General features: G+C 34.5%; 1 protein-coding gene across 2 annotated transcripts in view; it reads left to right on the top strand.

Annotated features, from left to right (window-relative positions):
- Positions 1-18,191, top strand: part of ARAP2 (ArfGAP with RhoGAP domain, ankyrin repeat and PH domain 2) — a 199,225-nt gene that overhangs the window by 148,028 nt on the left and 33,006 nt on the right. For both annotated transcript variants that reach the window (XM_036763354.1, XM_036763355.1), the window contains exons 22-26: positions 461-608; positions 1,826-1,894; positions 4,613-4,687; positions 8,527-8,644; positions 14,878-15,006. In XM_036763354.1, coding sequence (XP_036619249.1) covers positions 461-608; positions 1,826-1,894; positions 4,613-4,687; positions 8,527-8,644; positions 14,878-15,006 — 539 coding nt within the window. The remainder of the gene's footprint in view (positions 1-460; positions 609-1,825; positions 1,895-4,612; positions 4,688-8,526; positions 8,645-14,877; positions 15,007-18,191) is intronic.

The following is an 18,191-nucleotide window of genomic DNA, read 5'->3' on the forward strand; positions in this document are numbered from 1 at the left end:
TCCCCAAAGATGTAAGCTGGCACCTCTAATTTTATAGTGCAAGGCAACCAGAAAGTAATCTGCGATGAAGTATGTTTGTTTTTTTTAATACATGTAACTTTTCAAGGATATGGCTCTCATCCATATCCATATGTTAGAAAGTGTAAATAATTGTACGTATCAGATTATTTACACATACACACACAGACACACATTTAATGTTGTATGGTCTTGAAATATTATGTGACTCATTGGTGGCTGTTGACATTTTTACTCATTTGTCTTGTCTCCTTAACCAGATTGACATAGAGGATCATGTTTCATAGCACTTTGTGTGCCTCACTAGGCCTAGATGCTCATTTAATATTTGACAGTGATTGTTGTTGAAATAAACTACAGTGAATTTCCTCTTTCCTAGCAGTTTTATTGAGGTGGTATCAAAGTGTTGTGTATCTTAATTGGACATATTTATCTTTAACAGGGTTCAGAAGTGCTCGGAGATCAACCAGATGAACTCTCACAGCTTAGCTATGGTATTTTCATCCTATTTGTTTCAAACTAAAGGACAAACTAGTGAAGAAGTAAATGTAATTGAAGACCTAATTAATTATTATGTTGAGGTGTTTGAGGTAAATATACATACACTATTTAATTTTGAGAATAATTTTGATGGCACTCTGTGCAACCTGGAATGTGAAATTTGGTTGTGATTGTGGTATGTTTCACATGTCTGACAAAGCAATCTTTATGAATCTTCTTCATTTTCTTCTTCTTCTTCGTCATCGTCTTCTTCTTTTTCTTCTTTTTACAAATTGAGTATATTTTCTCAGAGTTGGCAGAATTAAACTCTTTAAAACCACAGTCATTCATTTAAATTCAGAAAGGTTTTAGAATTTCCTTACCATCTGGCATACATTGGACAGAATAATTCTACTTAGAGATTTTCTCTGATTAAATATGTGTGCATTAAATGTCTGGTAAATGTGTGGAATGATCGAATTATATAGAACGAATAATAAATGTCACTGTTTAATTCTGGTGTTGATTACAATTTATGCCTTTTTTTTCATATGACCCCTATTGTAAACAAGACACAAAAACATTTGTAAGATTTTTAAATTTGGCATATTGTAAAATAAAAATGCAATCTTAGATCAGAAAATTAACACCACAGTATTGTGAATCAAATTGGAACACCATATGGAATCTATTTTTCATGAAATTACTCTAAATTTCCTGTTAAGAAGTACATAAACTATTATTAAGAGTAAATCCTATAGCAATGCATTTTATGTTAGTTATCCAGGAATGCACTCTATAGTTTCATAGGTGGCCTATGCTTCTTGGTTATCTTTTGTCTCTTTTTCATATTTCTCATTTGAGCCAGTAATTCAGTGTTGTTTTTAGTGGAAGGCCTGTGGAGAAAAGCAAAAAGAAGTAGGAAATCAGTATTCCTAGGTATCATGCTTTTGTTACTGTTTCTGGATAGTTAAGTGCTGAGAAAATGAAGCTTTGTTATGATCTTATGTATCACAACTGTAAAAGTGATGGAAATTTCACATACACTTACCTTTCAAATTGAGAAAATGATGTCCTAACCTTTCAAAAATATGAATCTAGTCCACGTGTTTAACCAGCTTCTTTACTTATTGCTAGTATCTTTGCAATGCTTGGTTCAAACTTTGGTTTTTGAATCCTTTCCAATTGAAGTGGCTGCTATAATTTGTTTTTAGCTTGATTTTTTTTTTAACTACATAAGATTCCTGAAGAATTAGACAACTGATAGGCCAATGTGGCTATTATTATTATCCATGAATGAAAATTATCTGATTTATGTTTTCAATAGGTCAAAGAAGATCAAGTCAGGCAAATGGATATAGAGAACAGCTTTATTACCAAGTGGAAAGATACTCAAGTAAGTAGTAGTAGTAACCAGATATATGCAATACAGTATGTAATAATTATTAATTAATATTAATTAATGCTAATTACATTGTTAATTAAGATTTTTAGATGTCTTTGTTTTCAGATTTTCTTTGCTTCAGAAAGTAATTTAGATTGAAGAATGTGGTTGTTGTCTTTGTAGATTCAGGCAATGACATGCCTATGGAGAACTTAAATTTATTACTGTAAATCTTGCCAATCTGAGGGAAAATGTCAGTTTTCTACATTTAAATTCTCCACATATATGTATTTTTCTCTTAAATGTTTTTAGAGTGTCTGAAAATTTCAAGGATAACTTAAGTGTAAAGAAAGGTTTTGAGGAAGTGTCAGTGAAAACATTGACTTGAACATTATTACTTTTACATTACATGGCTTAATTATTAAATTGTAGCAAGAATTAGATAACATAAATCATCCCCCCCCCACTTTTGCTCTAATTGTTGCCAAATTATTTCATTAAGAACACTATGATTTCGCTTACTTTACAGAGATGACAACTTAATTTTTCCAAAATTTTCTGTTCTGTTTTTTTTATCCCCATGGAGATTTTATTTTTATCAGAATCATACTCGTACTTCTTTTCATGTAGCATCTTGTATTTACCAAGTATACTTTGCTTTGAGTATAATGTATGTAAGTATAGTATTGTATGTTCTCTAAATGTTGTGTAATGTACGTTCCATAAATCTTTTGGAAGTGTTATCGATTAACACGAATGTGTTAAGTAATTAATTTTAATAACAATACTAAAAATTCTGTATTGCTAATATCAATCCACAATGAAGACTATAAAATTGAGCTGTTTAGGTCAGGTAAAAATAAAACAAAGTATCCTAGTATATTATATTCATTGCTGGATAGGTTCATGAAATCATTTATTATGAAAGAGGTCATGAGGTTGAGATGCTTTTCTATAACCAGCCTACTTGCCTCAAGACTACTGTTAGTTAGCCTTTCTGAATGGATTCTGAAGGAATTCGTGCAGTTTCTTAAAGGATTCATTTCAGCCCCTGGAGGAATATGCCTCATTGTCAAGTCTAGAAACACTGAACTTTTTGATCTTGATTTGTTTTCAAAATTTTTAATTTAATTTATTAATTAAGAGTTTAAGTTTTGGATAAAATAATTGTTACTGAATACTAGTCTGCCTAGAGTAATATTGTTGAAATTTAATGTGACAATTTTTGTGTATTATTTCTTACATGCGTTAACAAAGAAAGTCAAGTTTTTCTAATTAAACAGGTAGGGAACCGTAAAAAGAGTATTCTCCAAAGTATAGTATAGTATTATATGACATTATATTACATTACATTATATTCAGACACACTTAGGAAATACATTATCTCTTTGAATTTTCTGTAATACATCAAAACCTGTTCTCGAGAATATTTCTTATATTTCCTGTCTTTCACCTTTTGAATTCTTAAGTTATTCTTTCTTTGGGCTTTATTTTATAAGTAACTTCTGATGACTGTTTTAGTTTTTAAAATGTGTCCTTCCTGTAGACTTGTTTATGCAAACAGTGCAAATCAAAATGTCAGTAGCATCCTTTTTTACCCCAGCATTTTTCTGACACACCATCTAAAAAAAGGAAAAAAAAAAAACTTAAGTTTTCTTAAGCTTACTGTCAGAATAATTGAAATTATTTCTTCAAAGCATATTTTTAACGTTTCTCTGGCAAACATTCCCTTTAGGTTCTTTTCTTTGAAGCAAATTTAAATGTAGTCGTTGTTTCTCCTTATGACTTAAAGTTTTTTCCGTGTTCTGAGTTGGCAACATGTTGTGAGGAAATATCTGCGAAAGTATCGTCATATTCCTCATAGCTTCATTTGTGTTCCTATTAATCTTTTCAGTATTACACTACGCTAATCCTGTACCTTTTCTTTCTTGACTTCCTCTCTCTTTATTATTTATCGGCTATTCCTTAGCAGAATAATCACCAAGATAACTTATCTCTCTAAGGTTAGCCCAGATACTAAATCAAATCCATTAAAAAGGAAAGAGTAGCCTTTTTTTTTTTTAACAAAAGCCTATATTATCAATCCACCACATTAATCTACCCCTTCCACACACCGGAGCCTAGCAGTATAAAATTAGATTCAGTATCATTTCCTTTAACATAATTTACTTTTTCCTTCTCTTTTTAGTCATTTATACCTATTATTCAACTTTAATTTATGCCCAAATTTCAACCCATTGAATGTACCTCCCTTTATAAGAGTCAGGAAGGATAATTTTCCATGCGATTAGATGTTTTGTCTTCTATTTTTGTCATTGATATTAGTCCTATTGATTAAAACATAATTGTGTATGACTCATTTCCTTTCCCTTCACAAAACCTATTATCGTGGATGTAACTTAAGCTATTGTGGAAAATATATTTTGTACCGGATCATGTTCTCCATTTTCTTTTAGGGAGTTAAATCAGTAGGATAAAGCATTGAACTGAAAGCCAAAGGAACCCATTTAATTGTGAATCTGTTCTCAGACTGTTTGTCTTTTCAACTTTTCACATGGAAAAAAAGCTGGACGTCAAAGAGACTGCAGTTATAAACATGAGTCCTACCTCAAGAGAATTAAGATAATTGAAAAATAGTTAAAATGAGTTCATTTTTGTGGAATCTTTACTATGAGGAATTATTTATTATCACATGGTTATTGTACATCTCTCTTTATATATTTCCTTTAGGTTTCACAAGCTGGAGATTTGCTCATCGAAGTATATGTTGAAAGAAAAGATCCTGACTGTAGTATCATAATAAGAGTGAGTATCTTTAAGTGGTACAAAGGCTGCTATTTCATATTCATTAAGAGTAACTGAAATTTTCTTAAATCTCTGATAACACCCCATTTTAACAAATGTTTAGAACTAAAGCCTGATTTGCTTCCAGAGTCATCAGTCTCTGTCTTTCTTATTTGAAATCTAGCATGGTTCTGTCATTAAAGCGTTCTAGAGCTGGCAAGGATCATCAGGATTGTGTATGGTTTGGGTAGAGGAATGAACTTTTTGGTATTTACCATTGTTTCCCAGGTCATAGCAAACATTACTGAATCACTGAATTATAGTGTGCTGAAAAGATCTTAGAGATAACCTAGTTTCTGTATTAGATGGTCAATTCCAAGGGGGCAAAGATCGTTCTGGATTTCTGTGACATTCTCAGACCTCTAATGGTTTCATCCCCTTACTCTTCTTTTGGCTGACAACTTTGCCTCATATTTTACAGAAAAAATTGAGGCCATTTGCCATGAGCTCCCTCTTCTCCCTCTTCTTTCCTGTCACACAGATGCCTTCTGTGACTCTCTCCTCTTTCACCCCTGTCTCACTTGATGAAATGGCTCTTCTCCCTACCCCAAGGCTAAGCCTTCTACTTGTTCAGGCTTCCCCGTTCCATCCTGTCTCTCCAACAGATTGCTCTCTGTGTCAGTCCCACTGTTTCATTTATTTTTAATCTCTTCCTGTCTACTGGCTCATTCTTTACTGCCTACAAACATGCCCATATCTCCCCATCCTGAAAATACCCTCACTTGATCCTTACCTCCCTGCTAACTATTGCCCTATATCTCTTCTTCCCTTTGTAGTAAAACTCAAAAAGGCATCTTCAGTAGGTGCCTCCACTTGCTTTTCTCCCACTCCCTTTTTAACCTGGTAGAATCCAAATTATGACCTTATCATGCCACCAAAACTGTTATCTCTAAAGTTACAAATGATCTCTTAGTTGCCAAATCCAATGGCCTTTTCTCTGTCCTCATTCTCCTTGACTGCTCTGTAGCCTTTGACTGTTAATTGTTATTGTTAATCCCTCTCTCCTGGTTCTCTTCCTGCTTGTCTAATCATTTCTTCTTTGTCTCCTTTGCTGGATCCTCTTATGGGTCCCACCCTGTAACTTTAGGTGTCTCTCAAGGCTCTGTCCTGGGCCCTCTTCTCCTCTTTCTTCCCCTCCCCTGCCTTCCTCTCCACTCCCCTCCCTGCTTTTCCTCTCCTCTCCTCTTTTTCTCTTTCTGTACTATTTCATTTAGTGATCTCATGAGTTCCTATGGATTTAATTACCATCTCTATGCTAATGATTCTCAAATCTACCTGTCCTGCTTTGAACTCTCTGCTGACCTCCAGTCTCACCTCTTCAATTGCCTTTCAGAAATCTCAAATTGAATGTACAGTAGAATCTTAAACTCCATATGTCCAAAATAGAACTCATTATCTTTCCCACTAAGTCCTCTTCACCTCCTCCTTACCTAGTATTGTAAAGGTCAACACCATCCTCCCAGGCCCCCCCAGACTCACAATCTAGGAGTCATTTTGGACTCCTTACTGTCTCTCACCCCCATATCCAGCCCAAGTCTCTTAGTTCACCTTTGAAACATCTCTCAAATTCTCTCCTCTGACCCTGCCATCACTCCAGCACATCACCTTAATCACCTCACATTTGGATTATTGCAATAGCCTGCTGGTACTGCCTCTAGTTTCTCCTTACTCTAACCTATCCTCCATTCAGTCACTAAAATGATTTTCCCAAAGCACAAATCTGATCAGGTCACACCACTCCCTACCCTACCTTCACCAACCTCCCCCCCCCACCCACCATAAACTCCATAGCTCCCTATTGCTTCTACGATCAAGTACAAAATACTGTGTCCCTTCCTACCTTTCCAGTTAGCTTAAGTACTCTGTGGCCAAAGACATGGGAAACATCATGGCATAGTGGTGAACTGACTTTGTAGTCCGTAGAACTGGATTCAGATCTTTCTTCTGAAGTCTACAGACCGTGTGACTCCTTTTGCCTCAGTTTCCTCATCTGTGAAAAAGAAAATTAGAGGGTTGAACTAGATGGCCCCTTAGATCTCTTCCAGCTCTGAATCTTATAAGCCTGTCTTAGACTTGGATGGGGAAAAAAAAATTACATCTTTATTTTCATTTATATTTCCCCCTCCCCCCTTAGCATTCCTGCGTGTATTTTTTATGCATTTGAAAACCTTATTCCCAGAAAAGGGTCCATAGGTTACACCAGACTGCCAGAGGAGTCTGTGGCACAAAAAGGTTAAGAACCCTATCCTCAGTTAATAGAATATTCAGCTTAGATTAAACCTCAGAGATCATCTAATCTATTCCTCTCATTTTATAGCCAAAGAAATTGCTTTTGTGGGTGTATATGAGTTACTTGCTGTTTTCAATTTAATCATCTATAGAATCAGAATTAAAAGCTTGGAGAATAATTTTTGATTTGTACCTATTATCACTCCAGTTTTTTATAAGCCCACCTCTTTAAGCCTTCCTGCAAAAAGTAACAATTATATTGTTGCTGCTGTATCATTACTCAAGTAAAGTCTTTTAAATGTTCTTTCTCTTGTTATTTCTGAGTGCCACAGACTATCTCAGTCTTTTGGGTGCTCAGATTTTAAAACTCGTAGTTCACTTTAATTGAGGTTTTGTTTTTCCCTAAAACTTAATATAACCACGTTTCTAGAAAGTAAACATCTTTGGACTGGATATAATATGCACTTAAATTAAATTCCACCAGTGACAAAAAACATAATGTACAAGTAACACCTATTATTTTTGTACCTTACACACTCACACATATATGTACGGAATATGTTAATTCACTCACATGGTATAAATAGAAATGATCAAACCAAAAGACCTCAACCCCAACAAGTAACATAGTTTAGTAAGAAAATACTCCTTATTCTTCAGTTAGTAAAATTTGTCTCCTGAAAAACCAAATTTCTCCACTTCATATTTATTTCTCATTATAACTGAATTGCATGCTTCTGATGTTTGCCAGCCTTAGTTTGAGGCTGGTAACTACCCTCAGTTGAACTGCACATTTATGGGGGTGCCTGAGGCTTTGGCACTTCATAGGAGCAAACTCCAAGGGTAATGCAGTGGACTCCTTCCTGTCTCCTGGTGCGCTTCTCCTCACTTTCAGTGGCAGACACCCATCTGTCATTTCCCATAAAAAGGCATGTCACTGAGTGTTTTAACCCTGGGGTGTTTTGGCTTGTTCTGCTAGGACTCAACAGCTCCATGATAGGCACAGTCAAAGAGCCATATAAAGCTGGACTATTTCCTACAAAATTGAAAAGCCTAAAGCCCCTTGTTCTTCGGGCTGTTGGAGTGCACTTGGACAGAGTAAGCTTATTCATGTCCAGGCAGATTCTCCTTTCTGTAGAACATCTGGATTTTATATATATATATATAAATATATTTTTTATATATATTTTATATATATATATATATATTTATATATATATATATATATATATATATATATATATATATATATATATATATATATATATACATATATATATGCATATATATATATTTCATATATATATATATGAAAGCATAATATATCTGCATATTATACATATTGGAGAATGCCTTATATTTCCATGGTAAAAAATCTGATGCTTCTGTTTTCTCCAGAAAAAACATCAACAAAATTTTTATTTTTAGAAGTAAAATTGATTTCAAAACAACAGCAACAGCAACACATTTGAGGAAAACTGGGAAACCAAAAGTGGATCATTGGTGTTCCAGTACAGCCTTACTAATCCATCTGTTGTTCTGATCTGACAAAAGTGCTGCTTGTCTTCTAGATATCACCTGTAATGGAAGCAGAAGAATTGACAAGTGACATATTAGCAATAAAGAATATCATCCCTGCCGAAGGGGATATATGGGCTACATTTGAAGTCATTGAAAATGAAGAACTTGGTAAGCAAATCCTATGGTATTTAGGGCATTCCAGTGAAGTAATTTGCATTGTCTTTGTGTGATATCTTACGTAGTGACAATTGCTTTTTAATTTTTTTTTAGATGGTAACTCTTTTGCAAAGTCCATTCCATCCCTTCATGGAAAATGTGTTGAGTATTATTAGGTGGACTACCGTCTGCTATTTTTTTCTAGTTGAAGCAATTTGATGAGTTTAATGACCATAAAACTTGTATAGAAACTACAGTCTTGCATGTTATTCTTTCTTTTTTTATTATGTTTTTTTCAATCAGCAGAATTCTCCTTTCTTTCCCTTCTATCTCCTCTCCCACTGAGAATGAAAAAGAAATAAAAACTATTTTGCAAATATGTATAGACAAGGAAGGTACTGGTAGATTTATATGTAAAAACCATTTCCATATTGGCCATTCCTCCCCCCTCCCCAAATATGCATGCGTGTGCATGTATATGCACATATACATACGTATATATATGTAAACATATTAGTCCTCTAGAATCACAGTTGGTCATCACACTAATTAAAGTTCCTGATTCTTTCAAAGTTGTTTGTCTTTACCATATTATTGTCATTGTATAAATAGTTCTTCTGACTGCTGACTCTGCATCAGTTCATGTAAGTCTTCCCAGGTTTCTCTGAAACCATCCCCTTATTTCTTACAGCATAATAGTGTTCCATCAGATCCCTATACCACACTTAATCAGCCATGCCCTGATTTATGTTTACACCCTCAGATTCCCATTCTTTGCCACCTCCAAAAGAATTAATCATATTTTTGTATGTTAGAGTTTGCTTTCCTTAAGACTAATTCTTTCCTTAATCTACCCTATGTCTAATTCCCCCTTCTCCCCTTTCCTTCCTATTTCCTTTTTGAGTGAAATGCATTTCTGAACCCAATCTCTGTGTATGTATGTGTGTGTATATATGTACGTATGTATGTGTCTCTTCTTCCAAGAGTCAACCATTTATCCATCCCTTTTTCCTTGTATGTATAGATGTCTGCTTGCATACCTGACTAGTGAGATAAATTTCCCTAACCTTCCTTCTTCCTCCCACCCCTTACTGTATTCCCCTTTCCTTGTCTTTTCATTATTAAGATCATCAAAACATCACAAAATACTCCCACACTTTCTCTAATGAAACTGCTGTTGTAACCCATGATGATTTTAGGCTTCAGAGGGAACACATGTATCTCAATATATTCCTCTCTCATCCCTTAATTTTACTTTATTATTTTTAGATATCATCCCTTCATATTCAATTCGCTCCGTGCCCTCTGTCTATATATAGATATGTGCATATATATAATATGAGTGTATATATATATATATGTATATGTATATATGTATGTATACACACACACACACACATGTATATTCCCTTCAGCTACCCTAATGCTAAGGTCTCATGAATTATACACATCATCTTTCCATGTAGGAATGCAAACAAAACAGTTCAACCTTAGTGGTTTTCTCGCATCCTTCTCATTTCTCTTCCCAATTTTTCCTCTACTTCTCTAACTTGCTTTTCCAAATCCTTTTTGAGCTCTTCCATGGCCTGAGGCCAGTTCATGTTTTTCTCGGAGGCTTTTGATGTAGGCTCTTTGACTTTACTGACTTCTTCTGGCTGCATGTTTTGGTCTTCTTTGTCACCAAAGAAAGATCCCAAAGTCTGAGTCTGAATCTGAGTCAGTTTTTGCTGCCTGGCCATGTTCCCAGCCAACTTACTTGACCCTTGAGTTTTTTGTTTGGGTATGACTGCTCGTAGAGTAAAGAGTACTTTGTCCCAAGCTTGAGGGGTTGAGCTGTTGTTTTCAGAGCTATTTCTGCACAGCAAGCTCTACCACACCAGCATCTCTCCTCCCCCAAGAACTGCTAACCCAGACCGGGACTCAGATTTTAAGCAGGCTCTGCACTCCTGCTCTGCCACTTAATTCCTCCCACTGTGTAGTCCTGGGGCCAGAAGCAACTGCAGCTGTAGTTCTGTCCTCAGAGCCGCACCTCCTTCGCTGCCCCCGGGGCAGTGGCCCAACCACGAACTCCTTCCACTCTGTCCCCTGCAGCTTTTCCTACTAACCTTCTCTGTTTTCTTTGGTGTTTGTGGGTTGAGAAGTCTGGTAACTGCCACAGCTCACTGATTCAGAGTGCTAGGGCCTGTTCTGCCCGGCTCCCTGTATGGTTGGTCTGGGTGCAGCCCATGCTGGGCTCTGCTCCTCTCCCAGTTCTGTGGGATAGACCTTACCTCTTGACCATCCAGGCTGTCATGGGCTGGAGCCCTGCTTTCCTCTGCTATTCCGTGGGTTCTGCAGCTCTAGAATTTGTTCAGAGGCATTTTTTGTAGGTTTTTGGAGGGACCTGGCGGGGAGCTCATGTAAGTCCCTGCTTTCTAGCTGCCATCTTGGCTCCGCCCCCCTGAAAACTTTTTTTTGTAGCAATGTATAAAACATAAAATGAAGTAGAAGAGAAAAGAAAAGGAATAAATAGATAATTAGGGAAGAAAGAAAGTGGGAATCATTGTCTTTTGTGGATAAAAGGTAATAAAAAATTTCTAGAGTTCCTTAACATTTATAAAGAGTTTACCTCATAACATTGTTGGTACATACAATTTTATACATATTATGCAAATAAGAAAAATGAGGCCCCAGATGCATAATACAGTTATATAAGATTACACTGTATCATAGACTCATCATAATATTGCAACTCAGATCACTTGACCCTGTGACCAAGAATATTTATACTTTAAGACATTAGTCTTAAGTCAGGATGAAGGATGAAAATAAAAGAGTACTGATATACTATTTCAAGTATCTTAAAAGACATACAACATTTAAACATTTTACCAGTTTCTTCCATAGGAGTAGTTTAGTTAGATTAATCACTTAGAGTTCTGTTATTATGAAAGGCCTGTACCAGAGTTATGTAAAGTATTCGTAACATTCTGAAATGAAGACTTTTATATCCAGAATCTACATTTAGGTTTTAGTGTTATTTATTTTATTTTAGTATTAGAATTTACTTTAGTGTTAGAATAATTCTGTATTTCTTTAAAACTATTAAATAAAATTATAATATTGCAAAATAAATATATGCAGTAGAAATTACTAAACATGTGTATGTTCATCAAGTATCAAAAAATGCATCTACATGATTTCTCAATACCTTGTTGATTTTCTAATGTATATATTATTTCATATTAAAAGACATTTCCCCATTGTGGAAAGTACTTCTTTGGAAAAAGTCGAAATTGGGAAAGATTTCAAATATCATTTAGTGTAATTTGTCCCTTTCCTTTTTGTTACGCAGAACTCTCGTCATGAAGTCTTCCTTGATCCAACTCTTTGATAAAAGTGATCTTTCTTGCATCAAATATTTCTTCTTACAGCAGAATTATTTTGTACCTCCAATACTCTCTCGGCATTATATTTTTTAATTTACATCACAACTCCTCTTTATGTAACTGTAGTTTCTCTGAGAGCATTTACTGTACCCTTTCTTGTCTTTGTTTTCTCAGAACTGGTACATTGATTAACATATAGCAAGCATTTAGCAAATACTTGTTACCTGTTATATATCCAATATATATTATATATGTGTTCTATGTATATAGATATAGGGATTGTGGATATTGTTACATATATATATATATATGTATGTATGTATTTATGCCAGCTCTTTATTTTAAATTAAAAGCACAAATTCTAGATTGTTTCTGTTATTCTTTAGTGATCCAGAAACAGAATTAAAAAAAACAAAACAAAGCAAAAAAACCCAACATAGGAAGTGACTATTGAAGTATGATGAGCAATTGTAACTAGCTAGTAGTGGTATATTTTTAAAAACCAGATTTCATATTATTGGTTTCCTTCCTTCCTTCCTTCCCTGAAGTGAGCTATTTATGGTGAACATCTCCATACCCAAATGGTCCTCAAGAAACAGACTTAATCTATTATTATCACTATACCTTTCTATTTGTATCACTGTACCATTATTCTTCCAGTGCTATGTGAGCTGAGGGTCATGGAGCAATGAAGTCTTCAAAGAAGTGAAATTTAAAATAACCCAGAGGCCATTCGAAAGATTCATGGGTAGTGGAGCAGGTTACAAGAGGGAAGAAACAAAGAATTATAAAGGAGAGGAGAAGTAAAATAAAAATAAAGGGGAGGTAAAATAAAATTTTTAAAGAGTTAACTGGTCATGTGGCAGGAGCAAGGTGTAACTTGGACATCCCACATTTTTTCATTGATTTCCTCTCACTGTCAAGATAAATTGAATAAATCTTCTAATTGAGAAATACCTATGTTGATCAATCAATGAGTAAACATTTATTAAGCACCTACTGTATGCCAGGCAGTGTGCTAAACATTGATGAGATCATAAATCCCCTTGAGTGGTCTTCTTTCTGCAAATTAGAATACGTTGTAGTGTTTTAAGTTACATTTTTGTGATGTTCTTATTTTAACACATGAAAATAATATTGGTGATTGATTATTTTGAGATATATTCAAGTTTCTTGCATACTTAAAATTGTGAGGTGATAACTTTCAGTTCCCAAAGGCCACTACAAAAGCTCTATTGGGTTCAAGCAGGCTCTGAAAGTTTCTATGTATGGCCCTTACAGTAGGCTACATCAGCTTTTGAGGACCCAGCCTGAAGTTAATCACAAGTAGTCTGACCATTTACTGGTAGTTCTTTGGCCATGGCAACCCATGAGATAAGTGCTGTAGCACAATCCAATAACATTTATGTTTACATAGTGTACACTTCTGATATGCCTAACAGTGTCAGTTTCTCCCTCTAAGTCTATTTGGTTTTTTGAGTATTTAAGAAAGTGAAAAGGAGACATTTTTCTCAGTACTGAGTAAAAGCTACCATTAAGCTCTTTTCTTTTTGCCACCATGTTAACAGTTTATGCCTTTTGGTTATTTCTTTTTTTTTTCTTTTTTTTTTTTGGTCATTTCTGATTAGTTTTTTGTTCACTCAGACTTTTATTTTTATTGTTCTTTCATCACATTTTATACAGTGATCATATTTTGGAATTTCAGATTGATTGACTAATGACAGTATGTTATTTAAACGTTTTATTATTAGTAGTAAAAAGCGATTGTCAACATTTATGGCCCAGGTGTTCATATTATAGGTTAAAAGAGTATAGATTGGTTAACAATGTTTTATTCATTTATTCATTACTGCACAAAAATATTATTTTAAAATTATTGAGGGTACATGTGTAACAGGAAAAAAGTATGAAATGTGATTTATATAGAAAATAAGAGGGCATAAATGAACACCGGTAGTCTTTTATTTAAATTCTTTTTTATCTGTCACTTCCCAGTGATTACCTACAGACACCTCACTTGTAACAAAATACACAATTAAGCAAGGAAAAAAATCAACACATACCTCATTTCATACCTATAGTCTTCCAGCTTTCTGCAGAAAGGAAGGAGACAAATTCACCATTTGTCAGTCCTCTGAAATCACAATTTTTCACCAGATTCATTACAGTTCTGATGAGTTTTAATTTTTTTTCTTTATATTATTGTAATCACTGTGTAAATTGCCCTTCTCGTTCTGCTTAATTCACTGTGGATGAGATTATACAAATTTTTCCAAGTATCTCAGTTCCTCATTTGTTATTTTTTTTAACGTTTCATTGTATTTGTGTGTCATAAAATTTGGGGGCATTGCAACCAGTGGGCATGATAAGATCCTTTTAAATTTAAAGCTCCCTTACCCATTTAAAATATTTTATTTGTAGTACTGTAAGGTATGTACAGGTCTCCAGAAATTCATAAATCCTTTAAAGATTAAAGGGAGGCACCTGGATATGCACACATATGTATATACACATTTGCAATCAGTTTTTATCCTATTGCATTGTTATTTGTCATGGATTACCTCTTTTTTAAGAGATAGATAGTGCAGTGGATAGAGTGTTGGACCTGGAGTCAGGAAAACCTTAATTTAAATTCAGCCTCATATACCTACTTGCTTTATGACCCTGGGCAAGTCACTTAACTTCTTTCTGTTGACATTACTTTCCTCATCTGTAAAATGGGCATGATAAAAGCACCTATCAATAAAGGGTGTCGAGAGGAAGAAATAAGGTAATATTTGTAAAGCACTTTGCAGACCTTAAAGTGATATAAAACTGCTAGCTATTAATAACATTCGGAGTCATTATTTGACCTTTGCTATTGTTTTTCCCCCCCAGAGCGCCCTCTTCACTACACTGAGAATGTGCTAGAACAAGTACTTCAGTGGAGCTCATTACCGGAGCCTGGCACTGCATACTTAGTAGTGAAGAGATTCCTAACCATGGATGTAATTAAACACTACAATGGTATGTGGTATTGCTTCACTTCCAGTTTTTATAGAACATGGGAGATGGTTGGTATTTTGTTACTGAATCCTGAGAGCTTCCCCTTCCACATCTGCAGCTCTTTTACATGAAAAGAAGAATGGCACTTCTACATTCGGAATTGTGCCTTTTAAGTAAAATATAAGCACTATTTACCAAGTAGTGTTTTAAAGAAGCCAGGTTTTTTGTTTATTTTCTAAACAGTTCCAAGCAGACCTCTTTGGCTGAAGTTTATGATCAGATTATGTGTCCTTTTCATCGATGTACCTGTTTTTTTTTTTTTTTAATAATGATGCCTTTCAAAAATATCTTTGACCAAATTTTAAAAATGATCTCTGGAGCCGTGCATTTTCCCCTTAGTTGTACCTTACAGCCACAAGAATTCTGTAAATATTTCCTGTGTGGGTGTGCTTTGTAGTTTTGGGGGTAGTTAGATAGTGTTTACTTTGTCTTTGTCTTGGCAAATGCCTTGTGAATCAATCACAGTTACCACCTACTGTAGAATTACTACTCTATTCATTCTGTCCCTTACACCGTGAGATCTAAAAGGAAAATAATGAAAGCAAATCAAATGTGATTTCTCTGTCAACTTGTTACCAGAAAGACTGGTATCATTGCAGAAATATTCATTGCTCTACAACAGTACAGAAAAGGAACAATGGTGAGGATCTGTGTAGGTGTGTATTATACAAACACACACACGTATATATATATATATATATATGTGTATATACATATATATATGTATACATACACACACACATACATACATACATACACACGTGTATTTAGGTACATGCACATATATGCATATGTTCATATATATCTCTTTATGTCTCTTTCTCTCATATATACATGTGTATATGTGTGTGTGTGTGTGTGTGTGTGTGTGTGTGTGTGTATGGTTTTTCTATTCTATCTTGAAGAGAAATCAGCAGAGCTAGTAAACAAGAAAAGTTGGTTGTAACCAAATTTTATTTCAATAATAAAATAGGTTGTGTTAGCAGTTCCATAAAAATTTGCTTATTTGCAAAGTTCATATAAACTAGCAAGCTCCCCGCCCCCACTCCTGTACTCTAGTACCTACAACGTGAACAATATATATATATATAATTGCATGTATTAAGTGTCTTTATACAAAAAAAATTTAAAAACCTGTATGTTTTGCATTTGTCTAATTCTCTTAAAGGAGATTTAACAATGGATGCAGGATAAACCTTACAATCTATGCACTCTTTTTTTATATCGAGTTTATATATCTTATTCACTCCAGGATTTTGGCTAATATGTATGCTGCTGTTGTTTCAGTGTTTAAATTTGTTCATCTGCTTCCAAATAAACACAGTTTAAAAGGAAAATGTGACAAACAGGTAGAGACTTTAGAATTCTAAGCTCTGCATTTCTGCTCAGTCTTCCAAGTTAATGAAGTAACATTTGTATCCTTTTTGGAAGAAGATGGCATATCTGTTGGCTTCACTTAAAATCAATTCCATTTTTCAAAAGGAGCATTTTGTTTCATATATCCTTTTATAACTTTGGTGTCCCTCATGATAAGAAGTTAATTAATCTGATGAGAAACAAAATAATCCTCACATTTCTCCTCTACTAAAGAGCCCAGCTTCATTTAAATTTTCATTCAGAGTTTGTCATCACTAATCTTATTAGGTCTTACAGTATTATTGTTATTCCGAACGCAGAACTAAGTTTCTGCATTTCCATGTAAACTTAGAGATCCTGAAGTTCTGCAAATTAAATAGTTCCTGTTGTTGGATTGATGTCTTTTAAGCACAGAAATTCTGTAAAATATTTCTGTATAGTGTTAGGGTTAATTTCTCTTTATATTGATATGGAAGGAAGTATTTTTTTCCGGTTTTATGGATTTTTTTTCCTTTTTTTACATTACATTAATTTTTTAGTGTATCCGCTCTCCTTTCCCAGTGAATGCTTCTTTGTAATAAAGAAAATGTGAAAGCAAAAATATTTGAAAAACAAGTATATGTATCTGATAACATATGTAAAATTTCCCTCTCTGTAGAGAGAGGGAAATCAACCAAGGTTGATCATTGCAATTAATCTGTTTGCTTGCCTCTCAGTGGTGTTTTCATTTATTTATTTTAGACATTTTGTATATTGTTCTGCTTGCATTATACCAATTTGTTTAAGTCTTTCCATGTTTCCCTGAATTCCTTATTTTTTTTTTGTTTGTTATGACATGATACTATTCCAGTAATTTGCATGTCACAATTTGTTTGGCCATTCCCCAATTGATAAGTGCCTTCTTTGTTTTGATTGTCCACATTTTGGTGTATATATAGGGCCTTGGAATTATGTGACATGGGAGACACTGGCACAGGACCAGTCAGCATGGTGTGCCCTTATCAGAGAAGGTGCTGTGCTCTATGAGCAAAGCAGGATTGAAGTAGCTCAAAAGAAACGCAAGATGTGCTTATTTAGAGAATCCGCCCCAAATGTTCACACAGCCTATTTGTGCCCGAACTGTGATAGAACATTCTGAGTTCATATTGGTCTGATCAGCCACAGTTGGACACACTGAAACTTGACTCTAGCGTAGTGATGTCATTTTGGTCCTCTTCGAGAGTGAAGGACAATAACCAACCAACCAATGGGTTCTTTCTGTTTGATTTTTTTGGGTTTTATTTGCTCATAAGATCATTAGGCTGGAAGTATGAATAGATTACTGATTTTTATCATATTATTCCAGATTATTTTCCAGAATGGAGTTTGTTTCCCTTCCTATATCCCCCTCCAACAAAGTCTTTTTAAAAGCTAGAGGAATTTTAAGTTATATTCCATAACTCAATCTATCCCTATGGGTTCTAATCTTAGTTTCCTACAAATGACAGATGCTTTTGAATTAAATTTGTATAAGAAAAGAGTACTTCAAAATGGTATTGCTGTTGGCAGAATGTAACTTTGGAAATCAGAGGCAGATGCTATCAGCATATTATAGTGTGATTCCATCAGCCTTGGTCTTAATGAAAACTTTGTATATTTTATATTCCCCTGTGACAACCTCAGTACAAAGAGTTCTAGCAGGTTGAGAAGAGGAGAGATTTTTTTCTTTGAATTTATTTCTAGTTTCCTGACATTCAGAAAACAATATCACTTCTGTTCAGAAGAGTATCCAACAAATACTTTTTGAATAT

This window comes from Trichosurus vulpecula, chromosome 6 (genome assembly GCF_011100635.1).
Source record: "Trichosurus vulpecula isolate mTriVul1 chromosome 6, mTriVul1.pri, whole genome shotgun sequence".
Classification (NCBI taxonomy): domain Eukaryota; kingdom Metazoa; phylum Chordata; class Mammalia; order Diprotodontia; family Phalangeridae; genus Trichosurus; species Trichosurus vulpecula.